Raw genomic sequence first — 25,161 nt, 5'->3', positions numbered from 1 at the left:
ATGTGCCAGGTATTGTAGGAGACACCAGGGGTGCAGTAATGACCAAGATAATCGCAGCCTCTATCATTCTATCTTGCAGGGTTTTTTCCTCATTCTCTTTTGTTTTCAAAAAGGTATGGATTGTTTTTTCTGTTTAATAACCACTACTCAATTGATAGCGATTGAAAACATATTAGCCAGGGGTACTAGAGTCACTTCAGTTCAGAGATGAGGAATCCAAGGCCCCAGAAGATACAGACCGAAAGCCTCTTTTGTTCCCTCTGTCTCTCAGCTTTTAGCACAGTTCCAGACCCATCAAAGGCGAACAGTCAATATTTGCTGAAAAATAAACAAAGAGACTTACCCTACCTACTTCAACCAGTGCAGACATGTATGTGCAGGTAGATTCCGTGAGAAAGAATGAATTGACAGGGGACTGGCCACTAACTGGACGTCCTTGATACCCCTCCAACCTGCCCCTCCTGTAGCCTTCTGCATCTCAGCAAATACCCTCTTGCCTGTTCACTAAAAACCCAAAAGCATCCAATCTATTGGCGAGGCCTATTGCCTTTATCTTCGAAGCACAGCTGAATCTTCCCACCGCCCGTCTATTTATCCCCCCTTGCTATAGCCACACCGATCTCCATTCTGTTCCTCCAACACCAAGCTTGTTCCTGCCTGCCTGGCTACTTCCTGTCATTCAAGTCTCAGGCCAGAGGCCCTCCCTAACCTGACCCCTTCCCTAGACCTCCCATTTTAAGTATCCAGCCAGGCACTGTCTCCTATCACCCATGTTACTCTCTGCATAGCACCCATCACTCTCTGGGTTTATCTGTTGACGACCTGGTCTCTCCTACTCTCCCCCTGACACCCCCACCCCAGGATACAGCATCTTGAGGGCAGGGCCTCACCTGTCTTGTTTGGGCACTTCTCCCATCCTTGCTGTCATTATTTCTCATTTGTCTTTGAATCCACAGCTCCAAGAGCAGTGCCTGGTACAACACAGACACTCAAAAATATTTGTTTGATACTTAACTATTGAATACTACCCACTCTGGTTATCAGACGAGCGTCAATTCTTTTCACCTTTGTATTTGACTGAGTTAGACCAAAGGGCTTTGTAAACTGCCATGTGCCAATTGTGTACAGTTTACTGTTGGTAAGGTTATCACCTGGCTCTGTAGCTACTGCAACAGACTCGCCAGAATCGTTCTCACCTTCATCCTGGAAGTAGTTTCCTATCCAGGCCCTGGTGATGGTGGAGGAGAGATGGCCCGGAAGGAACTACAGTGCAGAGCCCAGAGTTCAGTTCAGTGTAGCAGTCATTTACTGGGCCTTTACTAGGTACAAGCCGGATGCAAAGCACTGAGGGCACAAAGGCAATAAGAAATAGAGACCACCCGACGGGAGAGTGCTAGAATAGAGTTCTGTGCCAAATGCCCGGGGGCACAGGATGGAAGGGTCAGGAAGAGAATTCTCTCTGTGAACCAGGCACTTTCCACCAGATATCGCATCTCATCCTCACAGGAGCACTTTGAAGTAGGTGTCATTTTCCCCACTCTACCGAGGGGAGGGGAAACCTGAAGCTCAGAGAGGTTAAGTATCTTGCCCAAAGGCTCCCAGTTAATAGGAGGCAGAGCTCGAATTCCAACTCAGCCCCTGCAGAGCCTAGCTATCTCTGCTGCGTCCCCCAGCTGCCCATGGCCTAGTGCCCCCAAAGGGCAAAACCAGGCACATCCTTCCAGCAGTTTGGGAAGAAAGGAAGAAGCTCCTTCTCCCAACGACTATGCCCGCAACACTCAACCATGGGAGCAGGCAGCACCCAGGGACCCCACAATTTCTAATCTCGGACACCCACCCAGGGGTTAGAAGAGGCCCTCTCACTCCCAGATGGGACTGGGAAAATTCCCACCTGGAAATGTCCAAGGGCCTGCAGCTCCTCCGCCTCCACTGGAGCGGCCGTGACCTCAGCCAGCGGGCAGGCATGTCCCTGGGTAGAGACCTAGGCCTTGCCCAGCCCAGGGACTCCAGGTCCTATGCCAGGCAAGGAAAGGAAAGAAAGAGAGTTCATGGGAGGCAGGAGAGCATGAACTTAGGCAGCACCCTTCCCTAAGCTTTGCCTTGCAGGAAAGGGTGCAAGTACTTTGCATGAGAGCCTTTGTGTGCGGGCTCCTGTGTGTGCCCCTATGTGGCTGTGTGTGTGCTGAGTGCACGTGTAGTGGTGCAAATGAGTGGAAGAACAGAGCCTTGTGTGCATTTGTGTATGTGTATTCACGATGACCTAAGACTACACTCACAGAAACACCTTAGTGTCCTGGTAGTTTTTCGTTTTTGTCTGTTTGTTCTATTAGGTATAACCTAGGTTCAGTAAAGTACTCAAATCTAAAGTATACCTCTCAATGCATTTTTACACACGTATACCCCCATGTAACCAACACCTAGATCAAGATCTAGTTTTCCAACATTCCAGAAGGCTCCATTGTGCTCCTTCAAATAACCCCCAGTATAATCACTATTCTGACTTCTATCACCATGGATTAACTTTACCTTTTAATCATATATATGAAATAATACTCTTTTGTGTCTAGTTTCGTTTTTTCATTATTATGTCTCTGAGATTCGTCCATGTGTCATTGCATTTAACACTAGTTTATTCTTGTCCATTGTTGAATTACATTCCATTATACGAATACACCACAATTTATTCCGTCAGTGATTGACTTTGGGGTTTTTCCAATTTTTAGCTATTATGGATGAAGCTAGTATGAAGATTCATGTACAGGTGTTTTGCTGGACAGATGTACTCATTTCTCTTGGCCCTAATTCCTGGTCATAGAATCATAGAATAGTGGGACTTCCCTGGTGGTCCAGTGGTTAAGACTCTGAGCTCCCAATGCAGCGGGCCCGGGTTCGATCCCTGGTCAGAGAACTAGATCCCACATGTTGCAACTAAAGGATCCCACATGCCGCAACACAGATCCTGCATGTGGCAACAAAGATCCCACGTGCCTCAACTAAGACCTGGTGCAGCCAAATTTAAAAAAACAAAAAAGCAAAAAACAAAGAATCATAGAATAGTCACATGTTTAGCTTTAGTAGATTCAGCCAAACCTTTTTCCAAAATATTTGTACCAATTTATACTCTTAGCAGCAGTGTCTGAGATTTCCAGTTGCCCCACATCCTCATCAGCACTTAGTATTGTCAGGCTTTTAAATTCTAACCATTCTGGTGTCTCTGTAGAGACAGCTCATTGTGGTTTGAATTTACATTCGCCTGATGAGTGATGACATCAAGCATCTTTTGGCACTTAACTGGCCATGGAAGTATCCCCTTTGGTGAAGTGTCCATTCAAGTTTTTACAGAACTACAATATCTATAAAAGTAGGCAAATAATTGACAAAAACAGACAGACAGGAGAGCAGAATCATCTTAAGAAACTCAGCAATACACACAACAGCCCAGCAGCCAGTTGTTTTTCAATTGCTAACTAGTTGCTACAATTAGTAAACCTGTTGTACCAGGTCATTTAGATGAATAACTGAATTTTATATTTTAAACCAATTACTTAGATATCATAGAGCCCCCCACCTTAGACTCAGCAGGGAGAAGGGAATGCAGATAAGAGCCCTTTCCTGGGCTCTTCGCCCCAGCCTGAGAGGTTCCCTCACTCAACTCACTGACTGTTTTTCCTTCAATTACAGGATCCCGACAGCAATCAACCCCTGAACAGCCTCGGTAAGCTCAGGTCTGGCTTTCCTTTGTCTAGCTCAGTTTCACTCAGTTACCAAGTAGATACTAAACCCCTCTTGCATGGTCCTCACCACCACCTCCAAGTGCTAAATTCTACAGGAGACAACCATCCACCATTCAACAAACATGTATCAAGCAAGTGTCATCTCCAGGATTCATTCTAGAAGTAGGAGGCATGGTCTCTGGGGAAATAGAACCATCAAACCTAAAACGCCAACAGCAGTGATTTTCTAATTCATTCATTCAGTTACTTATTCTCTCATCCCTTCAACAATACTGTGAGTGCCTGCACGGGCCAGGCCCTGGGCTGGACACGGGACTATAGCAGTAAATACGACAGCCAAAGTCCCTGCCCTCATGGAGTTTACAGTCTGACCGTGCCGCTGAGGAACAAGCTGGACAAAGGTGTTTTCACTGGTAGAATAGAAAATGGCAGTGTTTGCCTGACTTACCAGAGAAAAATAAGTTAATAGATGAAGTATTCCCAAATATAGGGGTTTTTTTTCCTCCTGTTCCATTTTTTTAAACCATTGATACCTATGCCTGATAACCTGGATCAGCAAAACGAGTGAGCAAAGACAAATTAATATGACAGCTTCATAAGGAGATGACCAATCCCACTTACTTTGACAGCTTATTTATTTCAGGGTCACAAGTTAATAAAGATCACAAACAATATAATATTCAGCAGGTAAAACAATGCCTAGTTTCTACTTTGGAATTTAATATATCAATATTCTGTGGTGTCCCCAAAGAACACTAGACATACAAGGGCTCCACCACCTGAGTAAGCCTGGGAACAGCCAAACCAGAAAACAATTAAGGGAGCTCGGGAGGGAGAAATCAGTGCCAAGTGAAGATTCCGAGGTTAAGAATGATTACAGGTTGTGCAAGGACCAGGGAGTGAAACCGCTCATGTGGAAATGGGGCTGGCGAGGACTAGCAGTGGGAAGTCCATTTGGCTGGGAGAGGGAAGCCAAATTACACTGCCTTTGAAAGCCCAGAGGAGAGGGTGGTCAAGATACGGAAGTCATAGGGAGCCCTTGAGGGTTCTGGAGCAGAGACGTGATGGGATGAGAGCAATATGTCTGTCTGGCAGCATTGGGCAGGACAGGCTGGAGGAAGGAACAGTGGCAGGCAAGGAGGCTATTCATAGCTCAGCCGGTTGGTTAACTTTATAAACCATAAACTTTAGAGACAATAAACCAAGAAAACCCTTCGCTTCCTGATGATGTTCTCCGTGAGAACATCAGGGAGGCAGAGACATTGGGCCCTGGACAAGGGAACTCATCAAAGGACTCCCAATAAGTCATTCAATTCTGAGAAAACAAGCCAACCTTGTATCCCCAGAGGTAGGTGCTCAATGAAGAAATCATGCATGAATGAATGAACAGGATGTCTCCATGTCCATGGCCGCAGGAAAGAGGACAGTGCTGAACACTCACTGCTGGAACTTTAAAAACAATATCCGACAACATTATTAATAACCTACTCTGTTGCCAGGTCCTGATAATAACAGGCAATACCAACCCACATCCTTGGGGCCAGAGCTCTGTGTCTGAGGTTTAACCTCTCCCTATTGAGGAAACATAGAGTTTCCTACACTTTCCCTATCAGCACATCCAGTGATATCCGCACTTATTGGGCACCAGTCTCTGGCAGGGTGCCATTCTCTGCTTTTGAACAGCTGAGGAAAGAAAGACAGAAACATAACTAGCCATCATTCCAGACAGAATAAAATGAGACCTGTAAGAAAGGCGGAAGGGATGTGCTGAAGAGGACAAGCAAAGAGCAAATCGTTTATTCATCTGACACATATTTTTTGAGTTCCTACTAGGGGCCAGGCACTGTTCTAGGCACCTGGGACTCAGCAGTGAACAAAACAGACAAAAATCCCCATCTTCCTGGAGACTTCATTTCAGGCAGGGTTGGGAGGGGCTAGATGATATACAAAATATGTAAAATATACAGTACATTAGAGGTGATAAATGCTTTGAAAAAATAAAACAGGGAAGGAAGATAGGAAATATTGGAAGATTGAATTTTAAATAGGGAGGTCAAGGAAGGCCTCAGTAAGAAAGTGACATCTGAAGAACAATTTGATGGAGGTAAAGGAGAAAGCCATGTGCAGATGAGGGGGAGGAGAGCTGGCCTGTTGCTTTCCAGGGATTCTCAGGGTTGCTATAATTCCTGCCCTAGTTCTCCCTGGAGAAGTCCCCTGCCCTAGTCTCCCCAGCTTATTGCCTGCAAGGAGAGGGGACAACGAAGAGCCTATCCCTGATACTTTGTGAGAAGTTAATCTTTTAAAGCCTTGCCATGTTCCATCTCCTTGGATAGCCACGTGACGTGGACAATATAGTTATTATTGCCTCTGTTTTAGACATCAGTAGGTCCCTCCTGGTCTCCCGAACCCCAGACTCTTGTTCTAGTCCATCTCCTCCCTGATGAAAGGGTCATAGTTCTAAGTATTAATGTGATCATATCTCTCTGCTGCTTAAAAGCCTTCCATGGTCCCTCACTGCCCTCAGGATAAAATCCAAACCCCTTAGAGCGATAGTCAAGACTCTCCACAAGCTGACTTTGCCAGCCCTGCTTCCACAACATGCTCTTACCCACCTTACATCCCAGGCACACCAGCAGCTCACAGCTCCCAACACCCAGGCCTTCACCAAGCTGGACCCACTCCTCCCTCTCCCATCTCCACCTAGAAAGGCCCATTTAAGTGCCTTGATGGTGTCTGGTGGTACTGGCAATTGTGTCCCTGTTTCCCTCTTCCCCCAGATTGGAATCTCCTTAAAGACAGGACCTTTCTAGGGACTGGCTGTGTGTTGAACTGAGTTGGAGATGAAGGCCATTAGGTCAACCTTCATTCACAAGTATTTATTAAGCTTCCACTAAGCACATACTGTGCTGGCAGCCCCTGCCCTCCTGGAGCTTATAGTTTAATCAAAAGATAAGTCAGGAAAGAGGATACATGATAGTAAAGGGAAAGGGTACATGCCTCTCCTGGGACAGATGCAGGTCAGACTGGACGGGATGAAACATCCTAGAACAGGTTGTCAAGACAAAGAGAAGGTGCCATGGGCTAGAGGAGCACCTGTGAAAGATGGACAAGCCTGGGTAAATGAAAGGAGGTGGGGGGCCCCTATGCTGAGGAAGCTAAGCCTAGTCTGCAGGAGTAACCCCAGCACCAACCAAAACGGTCCCCAAAGTTTTCCTGGGCTCCGCACCAGGGGCCAGAGGGTGGGGAAGCTGTGGGCCTTGGCAGGGGTGGCCTCCGAGTACTGACTGCAGGCTCTTCCCCTCCCCCTCACAGATGTCACCCCCCTGCGCAAAGCCCGCACCTCCCTGGAGACCTTCAGAAAGGTGGGGATCCCCATCATCGCAGCACTGCTGAGCCTGCTGACCATCACGGCCGTGGCTGTCCTCAGTAAGTGGCAGCCCTCACCCCGGCCCCCATGCCTCCTTACCGCCCCCCCTCCGCCCCTACAGCAAGTGGCAGCTCCCACCCACCCCTCCCCTGCCCTCACGTCAGAGCGCTCCCCACCCCAGCAGGGTCAAGGCCAGGTGATCTGCATAGAGCTTTGCATCCACCCCTGCTCTGAAGGGAGCCTTCCTCTCAGCGTGAGCGGGAGATGAACTCAGCCCCCATCTACCCAGATGGATTCTATCCCAGATGATTTCTTCTGCGTTTGCACCAGTTACAGACCCACTCAGGCAACAGGCACAGCCGCCACGCCCCCTGCCTGCTCCTCCCCAAGCCTGCAGACAGAGAGCTGGGTGGGTCCGCAGCCCTGCTGTGAGGAGCAGGAAGCATGTCTGCTTATGAGGAGGGGGGCGGGGAGGAGGCATCAGGGAAGATGCCCAGGCAGACAGCACCTCTCCCCACCTTGAGCTCTGGCTTCACCACGGCAGGAGCCTGAGACCCACTGTTATCCCAGGCAGGCCACTCTGGGGCAAAGAAGAGTAAACTGAGCGAGCCCCGATTCCCACAGTCCCTCCCTTTCAGCCCGCACATCCTGTGACTAAGTCCCCATCTTCACCCACCCCCATAGTCACAGCAGGCTACTGACCGCAGCTTTCACGCAGGAAGTAGAGCTGAGGGGACCAGACTAGGAATCAGGACACCTGGGTCGGGGATCCCGGCGCTGCCCCTTCTTGCTGCTATGTGACCTTGAGTAAGTCCCTCAACCTCTCTTAACCTCAGTCTCCTGAGCTGTAAAACCATCCTGCCTCCCTCAGAGGGATATCAGAGACCCAATGAGGTAACGTGTGTAAAGTACTTGGATAAAAACCAAGTTGTGCAAAAGTGTAGGTCATCACGAAGTGTGCAGAGATGTGGCCGAGGCCATGTGTTTGCTCACCAGGCCAGGACGGCCTTCCAGGAGCCTGCAGCAGCCTTCACCTCGTTGGAGGACGCTCAGAGATCATCCGGTCCAACGCCTCATTCTCCACTTGGGCACTGAGGCAGAGAGGGGGTGTGGCAGTCGAGGACAGGGCTAGGACAGGTCCCCAAGCCCTGACTGGGCAGGTCCAATTCTACTTCGTGGCGGTGGAAATGCAGATACACAACACAAACACCACCCAGATCCCTGAGCGCCCTATCAGGACGTGAGATGCAGATAACCCCAAATCATTCCTCTTGACCTTGGCTGGCCCAAAGCAGTGGTGGGCGTGCAGCGGCATCAGCGGATTTACTGTCGTAGGCCAGTTTGGCTCAGACTAATATTAAGACGAGCCTGCCTTCTCTGAGCACGTGCCCTGCCATAGCGGAGAGAGAAGACAGGGCCAGGTTCAGGGTGATCCAAGGCAGGTACAAGTACTTAATTTAGAGTCGGGCTCTCCCTGTCCCAGAAGGCCCTGTGCAGCTTCCAACCCGGGACCCCCAGGTTCTGCAACCAGAGGAGGTAACGTGAACTTCCATCCTGGGCTGGGCTCCCTCAACCTTTTGGCTTCTGGGGGCTCAACTGGTGACGCTGTGTCCTGGCTTCACCCCAGGAGGCAGGAGGGACCCCTCCTCACCAAGGCTCCTGACCATGAACCAAACTCTGAAAGTCCAGGAAATATCTGACTGACCTGCTCTTTCTCCCTTGCTTCTCAAACCAGGAGCATCGGGGCCATAAGATCACACTTTGAGCTCCTTCAGGGAAGGTGTGGAGAGGCAGCAAAGAGCTTTAGAACTAGACAGACACTGATCGAAATCCTGGCTCTAACACCTGACTGCTATGTGGCCTTGAGAAATAAACCCTAACTCTCTAAACATCCATTTCCTTATTGGTAACGGGAGTTCATAATGGCACCTGCCTCCTAAAGTTGTTGTCAGGATTCCAGGTGACAATGCAAGGAAAGCTCTTAGCAGTGATAAGCAGGGCCATCATCAGACTTGTTACCACCACTCCTAGGGTCAGCCGGTGGTGATGCTGGGCTGCAGAGGGGAGCTTCAGGCCAAGGGAGAGTTCAGTTAGGCAGGAGGAGCCAGGACAGTTTGGAAAGTATGGAAATATCTGTTCCCTGAGGACTTTTTTTTTTTTTTTTTACAATTTTTTCTTGGCTTTTTTTTTTTAACATCTTTATTGGAGTATAATTGCTTTACAATGGTGTGTTAGTTTCTGCTGTATTACAAAGTGAATCAGCTATACATATACATATATCCCCATATCCCCTCCCTCTTGTGCCTCCCTCCCACCCTCCCTATCCCACACCTCTAGGTGGTCACAGAGCACCGAACTGATCTCCCTCTGCTATGCAGCTGCTTCCCACTAGCTATCTATTTTACATTTGGTAGTGTATATATGTCAATGCTACTCTCTCACTTCCTCCCAGCTTACCCTTCCCACCCGTGCCCTCAAATCCATTCTCTATGTCTACGTCTTTATTCCTGTCCTGCCCCTAGGTTCATCAGAATCATTTTTTTTAGATTCCATATATATGTGTTAGCATACGGTATTTGTTTTTCTCTTTCTGACTTACTTCACTCTGTATGACAGACTCTAGGTCCATCCACCTCACTACAAATAACTCAATTTCGTTTCTTTTTATGCCTGAGTAATATTCCATTGTATATATGTGCCACATCTTCTTTATCCATTCTTCTGTCGATGGACACTTAGGGTGCTTCCATGTCCTGGCTATTGTAAATAGCGCTGCAATGAACATTGTGGTACATGTCTCTTTTTGAATTATGGTTTTCTCAGGGTATATGTCCAGTAGTGGGATTGCTGAGTCATATGGTAGTTCTATTTTTAGTTTTTTAAGGAACCTCCATACTGTTCTCCATAGTGGCTGTATCAATTTACATTCCCACCAACAGTGCAAGAGGGTTCCCTTTTCTCCACACCCTCTCCAGCATTTATTGTTCGTAGATTTTTCGATGATGGCCACTGTGACCTGTGTGAGGTGATACATCATTGTGGTTTTGATTTGCATTTCTCTAATGATGAGTGATGTTGAACATCCTTTCATGTGTTTGCTGGCAATCTGTATATCCTCTTTGGAGAAATGTCTATTTAGGTCTTCTGCCCATTTTTGGATTGGGTTGTTTGTTTTTTTGCTATTGAGCTGCATGAGCTGCTTGTAAATTTTGGAGATTAATCCTTTGTCAGTTGCTTCATTTGCAAATATTTTCTCCCATTCTGAGGGTTGTCTTTTTGTTTTGTTTATGGTTTCTTTTGCTGTGCAAAAGCTTTTAAGTTTCATTAGGTCCCATTTGTGTATCTTTGTTTTTATTTCCATTTCTCTAGGAGGTGGGTCAAAAAGGATCTTGCTGTGATTTATGTCATAGAGTGTTCTGCCTATGTTTTCCTCTGAGAGTTTGATAGTGTCTGGCCTTACATTTGGGTCTTTAATCCATTTTGAGTTTATTTTTGTGTATGGTGTTAGGAAGTGTTCTAATTTCATTCTTTAACATGTAGTTGTCCAGTTTTCCCAGCACCGCTTATTGAAGAGGCTGTCTTCTCCATTGTATATTCTTGCCTCCTTTATCAAAGGTAAGGTAACCATATGTGCGTGGGTTTATCTCTGGGCTTTCTATCCTGTTCCATTGATCTATATTTCTGTTTCTGTGCCAGTACCATACTGTCTTGATTACTGTAGCTTTGTAGTATAGTCTGAAGTCTGGGAGCCTGATTCCTCCAGCTCCGTTTTTCTTTCTCAAGATTGCTTTGGCTATTCGGGGTCTTTTGTGTTTCCATACAAATTGTAAAATTTTTTGTTCTAGTTCTGTGAAAAAAGCCAGTGGCAGTTTGATAGGGATTGCATTGAATCTGTAGATTGCTTTGGGTAGTATAGTCGTTTTCACAATGTTGATTCTTCCAATCCAAGAACGTGGTATATCTCTCCATCTGTTGGTATCATCTTTACTTTCTTTTATCAGTGTCTTCTAGTTTTCTGCATACAGGTCTTTTGTCTCCTTAGGTAAGTTTATTCCTATATATTTTATTCTTTTTGTTGCAGTGGTAAATGGGAGTGTTTCCTTAATTTCTCTTTCAGATTTTTCGTCATTAGTGTATAGGAATGCAAGAGATTTCTGTGCATTAATTTTGTATCCTGCTACTTTACCAAATTCATTGATTAGCTCTAGTAGGTTTTGGTAGCATCTTTAGGATTCTCTATGTATAGTATCATGTCATCTGCAAACAGTGACAGTTTCACTTCTTCTTTTCCGATTTGGATTCCTTTTATTTCTTTTTCTTCTCTGATTGCCGTGGCTAAAACTTCCAAAACTATATTGCATTTTCTGAGGACTTAAAAACACTAGACTCCTTCCCATCATCTAAGACAGCAAAGGAGCAATAGAATCTTGAAGTCAGGAGGCAGAAGACAAAAACAAACAAAACACCAACCTCCTAATGGGTCTTTCAACCCCAGATAAAAACACCAAATCCTAGAACTGCACTTGATAGTGATGAGACACTTTCACAACCACCAGCTCATCAAACGTTCTCTGCAACCTTGTGAGGCCCAGAAAGGGGAAGCGATTGGTCGAAATTCACACAGTAGGTGGCAGAGCCAGCACTCAGGTCTTCAGACTCCAGGCCCAGCGCTGTCTTCTCCATCCTCAGAGGCACTGTGCCAACACTTGGGGATGAGAAGCTAGTGGGGACTGTTTCTAAATTGCTCCCCACACATGATCTTGATTGACTCCTCAGCCATCTTTAGGGATGGGAAAGATGTTATTATCTCCATTTTACAGATGAGGAAACTGAGGCTCAGGACCAAGGACACCAGCTCCTAAGTGACAGAACTGGGCCTGGAACCCACTTCTGCCTGTCTCCAGGCCCAGCATGTTTTCAGGGAAACAATCTCTCCTGCCCCTGGGCTGCCTGCTTGACCATCAGCCCTCTCTGCCCCTCCCTGCCCTTGCTTTCCAGTCAAGGTGGTTCTGGACAATTACTTCCTCTGCGGGCAGCCCCTCCATTTCATCCAGAGGGGGCAGGTGTGTGATGGCCAGCAGGACTGTGCCTCAGGGGAGGATGAGCAGCACTGCGTCAAGAAATTCCCCGATGGGCCTCCAGTGACAGGTGAGTCCAGGGACTGTGGGGCCAGGGGAGTGGGAAGGGCAGGAAGTCGACTCAGGTCCCCTTGGTCCACTGCACAGCATCTGCCACCTGACTAGTCACTTTCCTTCCCCGTTGTAAGGTTCTTAAAAACAGGATCATGTCTTGTCTACTAGGTCCCCAATACTCAACATGCAAACACTCAGTAAATTTTGATGAACAAATGTGGGCCAGAGGGGACAGGAAATTGTAAGTGAGCCTGTCCCATTCCTGCTGCTCCTGGGTGCTGAATGGAATGACCTTGGGGAGTTCCCTCCTTTCTCTGAAACCTATTATTTCAAGGGGACTAGAAAGAGACCATTAAGGCCGTTAGCCAGCTATTTACTGATCCCTCTATTCATTAGATAAGTGTTTACTGTAACACATTATGGAACAAGACTGAGCTAGGTCCTTTGAAGAATATTGAGATGTTTCAAACATAAAAACCCATGTTCTTTCTTGGACTGTTCTAGCCCAACTTGATCCACCTATTACTTGGGCTCTGAAAAGAAAAGACAGCCCAGGACACGGGTGATGGGGGCTTTTGTGGGGCAAGGCTGAGTAACTTCCTGTGTATTTGCCCTTTTTTATCAGAAGTCAAATGCCTATGGGCCCTGCCACCCTACTGCCAATAGCGCTCCCCTCTCTGGCCTTACATGGAAAAAGAGCAACATTCCTCTTTGAGAAGTTTTCCCAGGCTAGGCAAGCTGTGTGAACTATGGGTAGGGAAGCCATGTAATACATCATCAAAACTTATACGTATAAAGAGCTATTAATAATTGTGCCAGGGCAAAGGTCAAAATGGAGATTGTCCCCAGGACATCTGGTCACCCGAGCTGCCGTCAGAATGAGACTCAATCTGGCAAAGCCAAATGGAGGAACTTCCCTTGAGGTTGAAAGGGTTGGTGTTCTGTGATGCTCCCCAGTTCCTGGCAGGGTTTGGGCTACCGGTTTGGGCTGGTCACAGGATGAATTCTGTGAGAGACAGGCCAAATGGGTCCCTGCCCGTAGCTGACCCGGGTTCCTCCCCTTCCAGTCCGCCTCTCCAGGGACCGATCCACCCTGCAGGTGCTGGACCTGGCCACAAAGAACTGGGCCTCCGCCTGCTTTGACAACTTCACAGAAGCTCTGGCCAAGACAGCCTGTGGGCAGATGGGCTATGACAGGTACCCAGCCCAAGGCTCTGGAGGCTGTCACCTCACCCCATGACCTCTCTCCCTTTCTTTCTTCCTTCCTCTTTCCCCTTTTCCTCTCCTTCCTTCCTCCTTCCTCCCTCTTTCCTTAAAAATATAGGTATTGGAGTCAGAAAGAACTGCTTTTGAAGCACTTTCCCTTATGAGCAGCATGAAGTTAAATCTTCTAAGCCTCAGTATGTTCAAGAGTTACTGGGGGAAGCAATACCAACCTCATAGGATGGTTATGAGGCACCAGAGAGAGGATATCTGCCCCACCCCTCCCCCTCCCCCTCCCCCTCCCCCACTGCCACCCCCTCCCCACACACACACACACAGTTCAAGCTCCTTTGCAATCCTTTCCTTTACTCCTCAATCCTCACTCCTTCTTGGCTTGGCAAGTCCCTGTCCCTGCCCCAGAATACAAAAGTCTTATTTACTCATTCAAAGTCCCATTGGTTAAAATTTAGTTTAAATGAACCTGATTTCACTGGGCCTTCATCAGCAATCTCAGCTTTCTCAGCAAATTTCAAAAGCAGTTTTAAATCTTCACTGTATGAAAAAGGATATAATTATAAGAAGGGTAATTAGCATTACATATTTATATTCATTTGATCTTGGCAAAAACCAAAAAGGTAGTTATTATTCTATCTATTTTAGAAGTAGGTTCAAAGAAGGTAAGTAACTTGCTTGGATAGCAGCTGGGAGCGAGAGGGCTGGCATTTGTGCCCAAGACCCCCTAATTCCTGGGCATCAGAAGCATCTCTGTTTCTCGGTTGGGTAATTCTCTCTTCTCTGGAGGTTTCATTTATAAAGGGAGGGGAGGGGAGACAGTTGATCACTCAGAGCCTAATTGGAGAGGATAGAAAAGAACCCATGAATTCAGCTGCACAGGGGATAATCTCTTCCTGGCAAGCCCCCAACTTCAGGATCCTGAGAAACTGGACGCAGAGACTAGGTAGAAATGATAAATTTTAAGCAGACATCATCCATCAGTCAATCACAGAACCCGCTTCCATCAATCCCTAGAGCAGCCTCAAGGTCCTTTTTCAGTAAGTGCTGCAGGCAGCCATTACTGATCCATCAGACCTATTTGCCCCTTCTGCTGTCTGGTTATCAGACTTCTCCTGCTCTCTGCCCCTCCATGGGGTGCAACATCCAGTACCCACTGAAGAGGATACCCTACCACCTTCACTTTCAAGGAGAGCTGGGAAGGCACGTCCTGTCCCTGCTGTTTCCCCTCCCCCAGCAGCCACCCCAGCCCAGCCTTCTGGCTGCAGCCCCCCCTCCTCCCTACTGCAGTCCAGCCAACTGCAGCGTCAGCTGTACCAGCATAGCAGGCTGCAGCTTGATTATGAAACCAGGGTGTCTCCAGGGGCTCTTAAGGTAAAAGGCTCCTGCAATTTCTGTCCTTCTGGAGCTCTTTAAGGCACCAAGCCATCTCTCTCTTGAGCTCTACAAGATCAAAGCTGGGCAGAATTATTCATCAGGATGTAACTGGTGAACAGAGGCTAACTCTCCTGGGAATGTCCATTTCCACCATGATCTCTCCTTCTGGGTCTCAGATTTCCCTGGCTACGTGGCCCTTTTTGTCCCAGGACCACAAAACCCTATAGATGGCTCAATGTGGGAAGGACTCTAGAGATCATCTGGTCCACCCATCATTTTATAGAGAGGAAAACTGAGGCTTAGAGAGACCCAGAGAGGGAATATGACCTACCAAGGGTACATGGCAAGCTAGTGTCAGGGCCAGGACAAGAACCTCAGTCCTAAGGGCTCTCAGCACAAAACCCCACGTTGCTAGACTTCAGTCTTCCAGGTGCCATGCCTGGGTCATCCAGGTAGTGCCAGATTCCTGGCTGGGAATGTGAGAATGTGCCAGTCAGCCAGTGCCTCAGGTTGACCCGAGCCTGCATACAGAGTTTATACTAGCTCTGTATAGCATGGCTGGATGGGGAAGGATAGGAGAGATGGGAAAGAGGCAGATTCAGTACAGGTACCATCAGAAAGATGGGATTAATCAGGGAAACCTTCCTGGAGGAGGGAAGACTTACACCCAAGGTTTGATAAAGACAAGCATGGATTAGAGGAGAGGAAGAGGGAGAGTGGTCCAAATGAGAGAAATGTTTGTCTGGATGCATGTGAAGGCTGATCTCGGCCTGTCCTACCTCCAGAGGGAGCATAAATGTACCCCACTACCAAATTTAGACCAGATGCCTTGTTTGGAGAGCAACATATCCACATTCAGTTCCCTCCAAGGTGAGGGGAGAGCTAACCTGCTTCTTTTGCCTCCTTGTTCCCCTCGCTGTGAACCAGAAGAAACTGCTGGGATATTTGGAATAGAGACAGAGCTGGGAGTTATAAAAGGACATCCATAACATTTCTCCAGGGCTCTGGGTTCAGAAGCAGGCTTCCCTGCCTGAGAAAACAAGTCCACATCAGCACTGTGCCCAGGGCTGGATCCTGGGATGCCAAGGGACCATCCCTTGTCATCTAGCAAAGCAGTCACCACCCTCACTGACCAAGCCACCTCCACTCCCCTGCCATGCCGTACCCAGAATTCTCTGCTGCCCCCTCTCCTGGGAGTGGGGACTACTCCTACCCTCTTGGTCTAAACTCCTGCCCCAGCTCACATCTCTCCCTCCCTCTCTTTCCCTCCCAACATGAGCAGCAAACCCACCTTCAGAGCCGTGGAGATTGGCCCAGCCCAAGACCTGGATGTTGTCAAAATCACAGAGAACATGCAGGAGCTTCAGGTGCAAAACTCAAATGGGTAAGTGAGAGGACACCTCTGGCCCACAAAGGCTCACATGAGGCCGATGCCATCGGGGCTGCAGCCAGCCCGCCCTGAACAGACTTAGCAAGGGAAACTTAAGCCAGACAACAAAAAGAACTCCTGGCCAGGCAGGCTGTCAGATACCAAAAGCTAGAGCATCACATTTCTGAGAGGTTTTCTGTATTGACTCTTTGTTTTAATACAAGGGGCAGCTGGACAAAGTGTGCTGTCCACAAGCTGGTGGCCTTTCATCAGTCAAATAAGAAAACCAAATTTGTTTCCTATGGCCTTATGTTCCCTATTAAGCCCAAGAGGCAAGATTCCAAAGGCCACTTTGTCCTTCCTGCCTCTCATCCAGGCCAGAGTAAGCCCTCCCCACATTTCCAACTCTCCAGAGGAGAAGCTGCACGGCCTCTGTCAATGTACCATTCCCGTGCCTACCACCCCGAGTCAGAGCCCGGCACCAACAGGAAAACTGTCACCCTGCAGCAGAGTGACTCAGAGAGGATGCTGGCTTCTCAGCATTCAGGGATGTTGCTGAGGGCTGCTTATTCGTCAAAGAGTAAATCTTGAAAAGGATAGGAATAGGAGCAGAATGATCATTTGCCTGGAATTTCATCGAAATCCCATTCCTCTTCTGTTTGGAGAGCCCGCAGTGCAGCAGACACTGCCCCAGCCTCTGCTCTCTTCCATCTCAGGCTGCTAAGAGCCCGGGGTGGGCTGTGACTCAGGCAGGGCCCAGCACATAGTAGATGCTTATCAGTAGTGCTGTAGAATCCAATTGCATTAAATCGCACCGAACTGGGTGAAAGTACAGGGTCTATACAGCCCCACCATGCAGGTTCCAGATTTCCCCGGTCCTGGGAGGGGACTTGAGTCAATAGTGCTGGGAGACCTGAGTCCCTGCCTCCCAGCCAAGGGACAAGCCGAAACCACAGGACGCCTGTGTCTCCCTTCCAGCCCCTGTCTCTCAGGCTCCCTGGTTTCCCTGCAGTGCATTGGTGAGTACGCCCCATCTCTGAGGGTTTGGGTCCTGGGCCAGCAAGAAGCAGGGAAGAAGAACTTCATCCTCATTCTTAAATCCCTCAGACTCCAGGGGTCACTCTGTTTTGTCCCAACCTTACTCCCTTGGCCTTGGGCTTGTAGGTAACGCTCCTTCAAGTGGTTGATGGTAAGAACTCCCTCCCTCTTACTGTCCGTGCACAGCCCCACGAGAGAGAGTAGGAAAGCCGGAAAGGGCAGGACTGGGCCTCCACCCCCTCCCACCTCTGGCCAGGGCCCACATAACCTCCTTTGTCACAATCAGCTCATCTATCCAAGATCTGATTACCCACATCCCATTTAGCAAAGATTCGTCCGACGGTTAGAATGTATCAGCACTGCCAGGCCTCTGTCCTCAGGAGCTAATGGCTGAGCAAAGAGAGAGGTGCAAGGCCACGTGCAGGAAGTACCAAGCTGAGCAGTGGTCCCAGCTGACACGCTTCAGAGAGAGCTGCACCTGGGGTGGGGCGGGGGGAGGGTCAGGAGACCTGGGCACCAGATCCGCTGGCTTCCAGTGTGACCTTGAGTAATTCACCTGACCTCTCTGAAGTTCATCTTCCCAAGAAGCCCTTTAGTCCGACTACCCAAGAGGATCCCGGGGGACCCCCTAGCTCTGAGAGGAGATCAGAAGGCAAAACAAGCACTGTGGCCCTACTCATCCCACCAGCCTCATGGGAGAACTGAGCGGAGCCTGGCAGGATGGCCGGAAACTGGGCCGCCTGAGAGGAGAAAGGTCATCCTTGCTGCCTTTGCAGTTTAGCAGTGTACATGCTTCCTTGTTGGATGCTAAGACTCTTAGTCATTATCACGTGACCCCCACAATACCTGGTGAGTGAGGGCTGACTCATGGTGGCTGGTCAATGAATGAATGAATGAATGTTCACATCACTCAATGTGCTAAGCTGAACAGCCCTGGAGTCACAAAGAGGCTTAAGCCACAGACCCTCCTTTGAGGAGCCTTCTGTCTCATTGAGAAGACAAAACCGAACCACGTCAACAAGAAAAGCTGGCCAACAACCAGGCAGGCTGTGGAAATGCCAAGAGAGGAAAGTCCCCAGGGATTGCGTGACCTGGAGGAGGTGCCCAGGCTAAACATCACAGAATGAACTGTAGGCTCCAGGAAGGGAGGGACCATGTCCATCTCTCTGTCTTGTCCACCACTCTCTTCCCAGCATCCTTGAGACACTGTAGGCACACAATTCAAATTTGCTGAATGATCAGTGATCTAGATAAACAGGAGAGGAGACAGTATCTCAGGGACAGGCCCTTCCTGGAGCAAAAACAGAAAGACTTTTTAGGGAGCTAGCAGCAGATCGATTTGGCTAGACAGAAACTTTATATAAGGACAGCAGAAGGCTGCCAGAAGGGGGAATTTAAACTCTTCCCTACAGACAAAGGGGGATGCTGAGGGGCTTTGAGTGGGGGAGTGAGGTGACATGTAGAAAACAGTGTCTGGAATTAGATGGTATTTGAAAAGCCCCTACCAGGCATAGGCCCAGAAAGGGTGGTAGCCTTTCCCCCTTAGAACCACCACTGTGGCAGCAACTGCCAGAAGGATTGGAGAGGCTGAGAACAGGACGGGGAGGTGGAACTGGAGATTTTTTTAAGAGTTTGCGAGTCAGATGTGAGAGCCAGGAGAGTGGGATGTGAAAGAGGGAACAGGATGTCAAATTGGGAGACTCTCTCAGCAGGGGGAAGGGACTTGGAGAAAGGTGAGTTAAGGATGGGAAGATCCATTTCTGGAACTTTCTTCCCACTCTCTAATCCCAAAGCAGCCTGTGGGCGTCTGTTTACTGTTACTCAGTGGGAGGAGCTGGGGACAGCCCTTTGGGCAGGACTTTCATAATTCTGCATCCCTGTTTAGTTTGAAGGTCATGAACGCCCAGCACAATGGACACGCCCATGTTCACAATATCAACTCCTAAACTCAAACAAAGCTGAAAAAAAAAAAAAAGGAGAGGGAGACTGGGGGAAAGCCTGTGGTCTGGGACACTCAATATCTCCCTGTGAATAATTCAAAATTGGCGTGGTCCTCCCACCCTGACCCAACCCCCGGTCCCAGTCCTAAGGGCCTTGCTCAGGATAGACTGGGGGCTCTAAGGGGAGGCAGTCCCCACTCGCAAGAGTCTGACTCCTGCTTTCTCCCTCCTTCCTACTGAGTCCAGCCTGCGGAGAGAGCCTGAAGGTCCCTCGGGTGGTGGGTGGGGAGATGGCCTCTGTGGATTCTTGGCCTTGGCAGGTCAGCATCCAGTATGACAAACGACACATCTGTGGAGGGAGCATCCTGGACCCGCACTGGATCCTCACGGCAGCCCACTGCTTCCGGTAAGGCCCACACGAGGGTGCCTCGGGGGTCAGAGCCACAGAGGGGCCTGAGTGCCTGGGTCCCCTGTCTCCCAACTTGTTTTCCGATGCCCTCCCCCACCGCACCCCTCCCCCTGAAGACCATGCACCAGGGTGTGGCCACCACAGTGAGACACTGGACATGATGTCCTTTGTTAGGCCTTGGGGGTCTGAGCAGAGCTGGTCACCAAGGCTGACCTCTTCCCTTCCAGGTGGGAAGCCACCAGGTTCCCAGTGTCCTCACTCTACTCCCATATCATTCACTGCACAAAAGCTCTTCTCATCTGCCTGGAGTCCTGAGAACTCTCTCCCTTTTTGCCAGTCTTCCAGGAAGGGGTTCCAGGTCTAGAGTCACTGCCACTCCCTCATTATATTCAGAAACTTAAAAAAAAACAGGATAGATTCTCTTACAGGCCAGTAGAGACAGGACTGCCCACACCTCTGGGGAAAGACCGCTCCAGGTCCTCTTCACCTTCATTCATTCATTCATTCGTTCATTCATTCAACACCTATGAGTACCTACTAGGTACTATGTACCCTCATGCATCAGACTCGATCACTGCCTTGGAGGAGCACACGGTGCAGGCCTGTGATTTTTAACCTTTTCGGAGAATCTGACAAAAGCTATAAACCTTTCCCTGGAAAATGACTCCTGCACACTCAGCTGTGTCTGGTGTCGGGAGGAAGACAAGTACACAATGGAACGGACCACAGTGCAAGTACCACATGAGTAACACGGCCAGTAAAAAGTGCTGGAGGAGAGAGTGTCAGGACCCAGAGCTCAGGCACTGCGAACAGCCCCTTCCCCAGCCCTCCAGTTAGAAGTTTCTTTGGGCAGGTTTCACCAGGGAAAAGGATCAAATTCTCCTTTAGAATCTGACCTGCGATCCCTCAGACTGCCCCTTCTCCACCACCCCTGCCCTCACCATCATTACCTCCCAAGGCAGCGGCATCCAACACCCCACTCCCCAGGGCCCTGGGGACCCAGCATCTGGCAAAGCCTCCTCATGCTTGGCTCAGACCTGAACCGCACTGTCTCCGTCCCCAGGAAGCATCTCGATGTGTCCAACTGGAAGGTGATGGCCGGCTCAGACAAAATGGGCAACTACCCCTCCCTGCCTGTGGCCAAGATCTTCATCACTGAGCCCAACATCACGTCCCCCAAAGAGCAGGACATTGCCCTCGTGAAGCTGCAGCTCCCGCTCACATTCTCCGGTGAGAGCTGCCACCTGGGAACAGAACTCCAACCCCGCCTCTAGCTCATTCACTAAGCGGCCTTGGGCACATCACTTCTCTTCTCAAGACCTCAGTTTGCCTATTGTTTCTTGCAAATGTATCGGCCTAACATCATGGAAGCCATGAGGCCTCCTTGAGCTATCAGCTGACACCCGACCCCACCCCTGCCAGATTCTTCTGAGGTCTGTTTTCTCCCCGTGGAGCACCTCAAGTGAGAATCACAGATTCATCCAATCTTGGAGTTGTGAGGGACCTAAAAGATGACCTAATCCATCCTCCACCCTGACCAATGGCAAGGGCCTGCACAATCTCCCTGCCAAGGGGTCATTGGGCCCATTTGCTCTCCTCCAGGGGCAGGGACTCATTACTGTTAAGTCAGCCCATAGATTCTTTGAACAGCTCTGTTCCATGACTCATGTTTACATTGGGTAGTATTTAGATCAGCATTTCCAATGGTAGCTTCCACAGGACACTGGTCCCTTGGGTAAAAAAGGGTTCCATTCTCATATAAGTTTGGAAAACATTTTTATACTATAGCTCTTTTCCTGGAGCACATTAGTATATTAATGATATGAGAAGTTTTTTTAATTTTTTAAGCAATTTGTTTTATTTTGTTTAATCACATTTTCTAAACTTATTTGACCACAGAACCTTTTTTTCATGCCACTTCTATTAACATCCCATGAAATGTACGTTATAGAAACCGTGGTGTCAACACTTACAGAGGGCTTAGCTGCCAGGCTCTCCTGAACCTTGGGTCCCCTCTTCCTCTTTGCTCCTGGTAGGCACAGTCAGGCCCATCTGCCTGCCCTTCTCTGACGAGGAACTCACTCCAGCCACCCCACTCTGGGTCAGCGGATGGGGCTTTACAGAACAGAACGGAGGTAAGTCCCAGGCTCAGAACCACAGGACTAAGTGAGCACCTCCCGAAAGTGATGGGAAGGAGGACCATCCTTTAGAAAAACCCATCCTGGAGGTCCAAGCACCAAGGTACCAGGCAACCCAGAGAATATCCTGGGCTGGGGGTTGAAGGCAAGAATGGGTATGTGAGTGTGTTTTCAACCTCCAGGGAAGATATCTGACATACTGCTGCAGGCATCTGTCCAGCTCATTGACAGCACTCGGTGCAATGCAGAGGATGCGTACCAGGGGGAGGTCACCGAGAAGATGCTGTGTGCAGGCATCCCGGAGGGCGGTGTGGACACCTGCCAGGTGGGGCCTCCAAGGATCATGAGGGAATTATAGAGATAGGGGATATCTGCCCTGAAGAAAAAGCTCAGAGGATGAATGCCCCCCATGAAGTCTTGCATATGGTGGGCACTCAGTATGTGATGAAGGGAGGAAGGAGGAGAGGGAGGGAAGGACTATAGTCAGATAAAGATATAAGGACAGATGGATAGATGGATGGATAGATAGAAGCAGAAAGATTTCAAATGTATATTTCACATGCAAAGATGATGTTACACTCCCCAACCGCTCTTTTTTTTTTTTTTTTTTTTGGCTATGTTGGGTCTTCATTGCTGTGCGCGGGCTTTCTCTAGTTGCGGAGACAGTGCACGGACTTCTCATTGTCGTGGCTTCTCTTGTTGCAGAGAACGGGCTCTAGGCGCACGGGCTTCAGTAGTTGTGGTACACGGGCTCAGTAGTTGTGGCTCGCGGGCTCTAGAGCGCAGGCTCAGTAGTTGTGGCGCACGGGCTTAGTTGCTCTGCGGCATGAGGGATCTTCAACGACCAGGGCTCGAACCCGTGTCCCCTGCATGGGCAGGCAAATTCTTAACCACTGTGCCACCAGGGAAGCCCTCCCCACCCGCTCTTACTTCCCATCATTTAAAAGAGTATGAGCCCCTAGAGGGCAGGAACCCCAGGTCTGTTTTCTCTACAGCTGTCCTCAAGCTGCTGAACTACATTAGAGAAAACCCATCTCATGCTGGATGAGCCCTGGTGCACGGTCCCCTCAGCCCATCCCACTGGCCAATCCCTGAATATATTCTCACATACCCACCCAGAGGATTTTCTGAAGCATTTTCATTAAAACCCCAAACCCTACTCCCACCCCCTTCTCAGCCATTAAATTCCTTCACTCGCGAGGCATCTCTTAGTCTCTTGATGACTTGATGTCAGGTAAATGCTGAACTTTGGGGACAGCGTCTTCCGTCAGGGAGCTCACAGTTGGGGGGGTGGTGAATAAACAGGCAGTTCAGCTATAGAGTTATCGGGTTCTGAGGCAAGAAGCCCCAGGGGCTATAAGAGCTGGTAAGAAGGACACCCAAATAAGTGCACTTTTCACTATCTGACATTTCCTTGTCTGTTTTGTTGTTTGCTTGTTTCCCCCTCACCCTCTCTCTCTCTGTCTCTCTGTCTCTCTCTGTCTCTCTTTCTCTCTCCTCTCTATCTCTCTCTCTCTCTGTTTCTCCACGTGATTCCAAGTTCCCTTAGCGCAGGGATCTTCTTTTCATTGATTGAATCCCAATTGTCTAGAACAGTGGCTGACATGAAATAGGTCCTGAAGTGGTTCAATAAATCTGGGAACTACTCGGTTAAACAAAGATAATCACAGGGCTTCCCTGGTGGCGCAGTGGTTAAGAATCTGCCTGCCAATGCAGGGGACACGGGTTCGAGCCCTGGTCTGGGAGGATCCCACATGCCGCAGAGCAACTAAGCCCATGCACCACAACTACTGAGCCTGCGCTCTAGAGCCCGCGAGCCACAACTACTGAGCCTGCGTGCCACAACTACTGAAGCCCACACACCTAGAGCCCGTGCTCCACAATGAGAAGCCACTGCAATGAGAAGCCCACGCCCCACAACAAAGAGTAGCCCCCGCTCGCCGCAACTAGAGAAAGCCCACATGCAGTAACAAAGACCCAACGCAGCCAAAAATAAATTAATTAAAAAATAAATCAAAAAAAAAAAACCGACAGTGGTTTAAAAGAAAAAAAAAAAAAAAAAACAAAGATAATCAGGCTCCCTTACCACAGAACCCCTTAGAGCCCAAGTTGTGTATCTCCGAGAGAGGGCTAAGAGCACACCCACAACTTACTTGACCCCAGAACCCTTTTGCCCCAAAGGGAAGGGCATTGCAGGCTGCAAGAACTACATGAGCACAAGGGGTGGGGGTGGAACAGCAGAGCGCTCTGGAGAGCAGGAGACAGATGGGCCAATGCAGACAGGGGAGGAAGGAGAAGCCCACCCCTCCACCCCCGCCCTGCCTGCCCTCTCCAGCAGCCCCTGCTCTGGCCTCTCACAGGGTGACAGCGGTGGGCCTCTGATGTATCTCTCTGACTGGTGGCAAGTAGTGGGCATCGTGAGCTGGGGCCATGGCTGTGGGGAGCCGAGTACCCCGGGAGTGTACACCAAGGCCACAGCCTATCTCAACTGGATCTACAATGTCCGGAAGGTAAGCATGTTTGCTCTACCTGTTGTGACCTCCCTCCCTTCCTCTCCTCTGAGGGTACCAAACCATCCTTAGTGGCTTCATGCCTCTGAGATACCCCCTTACATCCCCAACAATCTGCTTTCCCAGCAAGTGACAACCTGGGATGCCACCATTATGAAATTCCTTAGATCAGAGATTCCCATTAAATACAAAGAGTATGGAACACCCCCAGCTTTACCATTCTCTGTTCTCTGGCAGAATGAGACTATCAGACATTTTCCAGAGAACTGATTCTGATAAGAAGGTGGGTGGAAAGGCCTCTAGAGGGTAGAGAGGTGAGCAAAAAGCTTCAGAAAAGGAGATTAATTTTGCATGCCACCATTTTGTCCAGTTTCCAATCATCTGATTTCTTTGTTGGTCTCTTTTATTCTAGTCTGATCCATGACGCTGCTGCCCCCTGCAGTGCTGGCAACTGCTTCCCCCCCGCCACCCTGCCCACCTGGGGATCCCCCAGAAGTCAGGCACAGAGCAAGAGCCCCCTTGGGCACACATCTCTGCCCACACCCTCAGCATATCTTGGTGCAGCAAAGGACCTCCATTCCTGTAAGAGACCCCATAGCCCACAGGCACCCAGAAAGTCAGCAGCCCCAGCTCAGCTGCCTCTGACGCTCCCAGCATCCCAAGGTGGGAGAGACACAGCCCACCGAACAAGCCAGCTTCCAGGCTGAGGTCTCAGAAGGCATTGCTAAGCCAAGAAGGAACCTTCTACTCTACTGAATGGAAACAGATGCTCTTCTGAGAGCCCGGATCACCAAGGGCTGGAGAGAGGCACGAAAGGGTCTGAGCAAACCCTCTCCTTCCCCACCCATCCCCAAGCCCATCTGAAAAAGAAATCAGTTATAATGGAAAATGAGCTGTCCTGCTGTTGGCACAAACACTGTTTCTTACTATTG

The 25,161-nt window shown here is 49.2% G+C and overlaps 1 protein-coding gene across 1 annotated transcript; it reads left to right on the top strand.

Moving 5' to 3' along the window:
* Positions 1–24,499, top strand: TMPRSS4 (transmembrane serine protease 4). The gene is made up of 13 exons (XM_068556042.1): positions 1–9; positions 3,682–3,715; positions 7,047–7,160; positions 12,100–12,249; positions 13,301–13,430; positions 16,105–16,209; positions 17,173–17,213; positions 19,419–19,578; positions 20,645–20,811; positions 21,618–21,716; positions 21,902–22,044; positions 24,080–24,229; positions 24,467–24,499. The coding sequence occupies exons 1-13, from the start codon at positions 1–3 to the stop codon at positions 24,497–24,499; spliced, it is 1,335 nt and encodes a 444-aa protein (XP_068412143.1).
* Positions 24,500–25,161: the final 662 nt, after the last annotated feature.

Source organism: Eschrichtius robustus, chromosome 11, assembly GCF_028021215.1.
Source record: "Eschrichtius robustus isolate mEscRob2 chromosome 11, mEscRob2.pri, whole genome shotgun sequence".
In the NCBI taxonomy this organism is placed as follows: Eukaryota; Metazoa; Chordata; class Mammalia; order Artiodactyla; family Eschrichtiidae; genus Eschrichtius; species Eschrichtius robustus.
Note: the sequence above shows the minus strand (reverse complement) of the source record. Positions and strands in the feature narration are given on the sequence as shown.

What these genes read in the sequence shown, in the direction of transcription:
- TMPRSS4 (XM_068556042.1), top strand. An exon ending in GGGCAGATGGGCTATGACAG is followed by an intron (nt 13,431 to 16,104) that starts GTACCCAGCCCA and finishes TCCCAACATGAG; the next exon opens with CAGCAAACCCACCTTCAGAG. An exon ending in ACGGCAGCCCACTGCTTCCG is followed by an intron (nt 19,579 to 20,644) that starts GTAAGGCCCACA and finishes CTCCGTCCCCAG; the next exon opens with GAAGCATCTCGATGTGTCCA.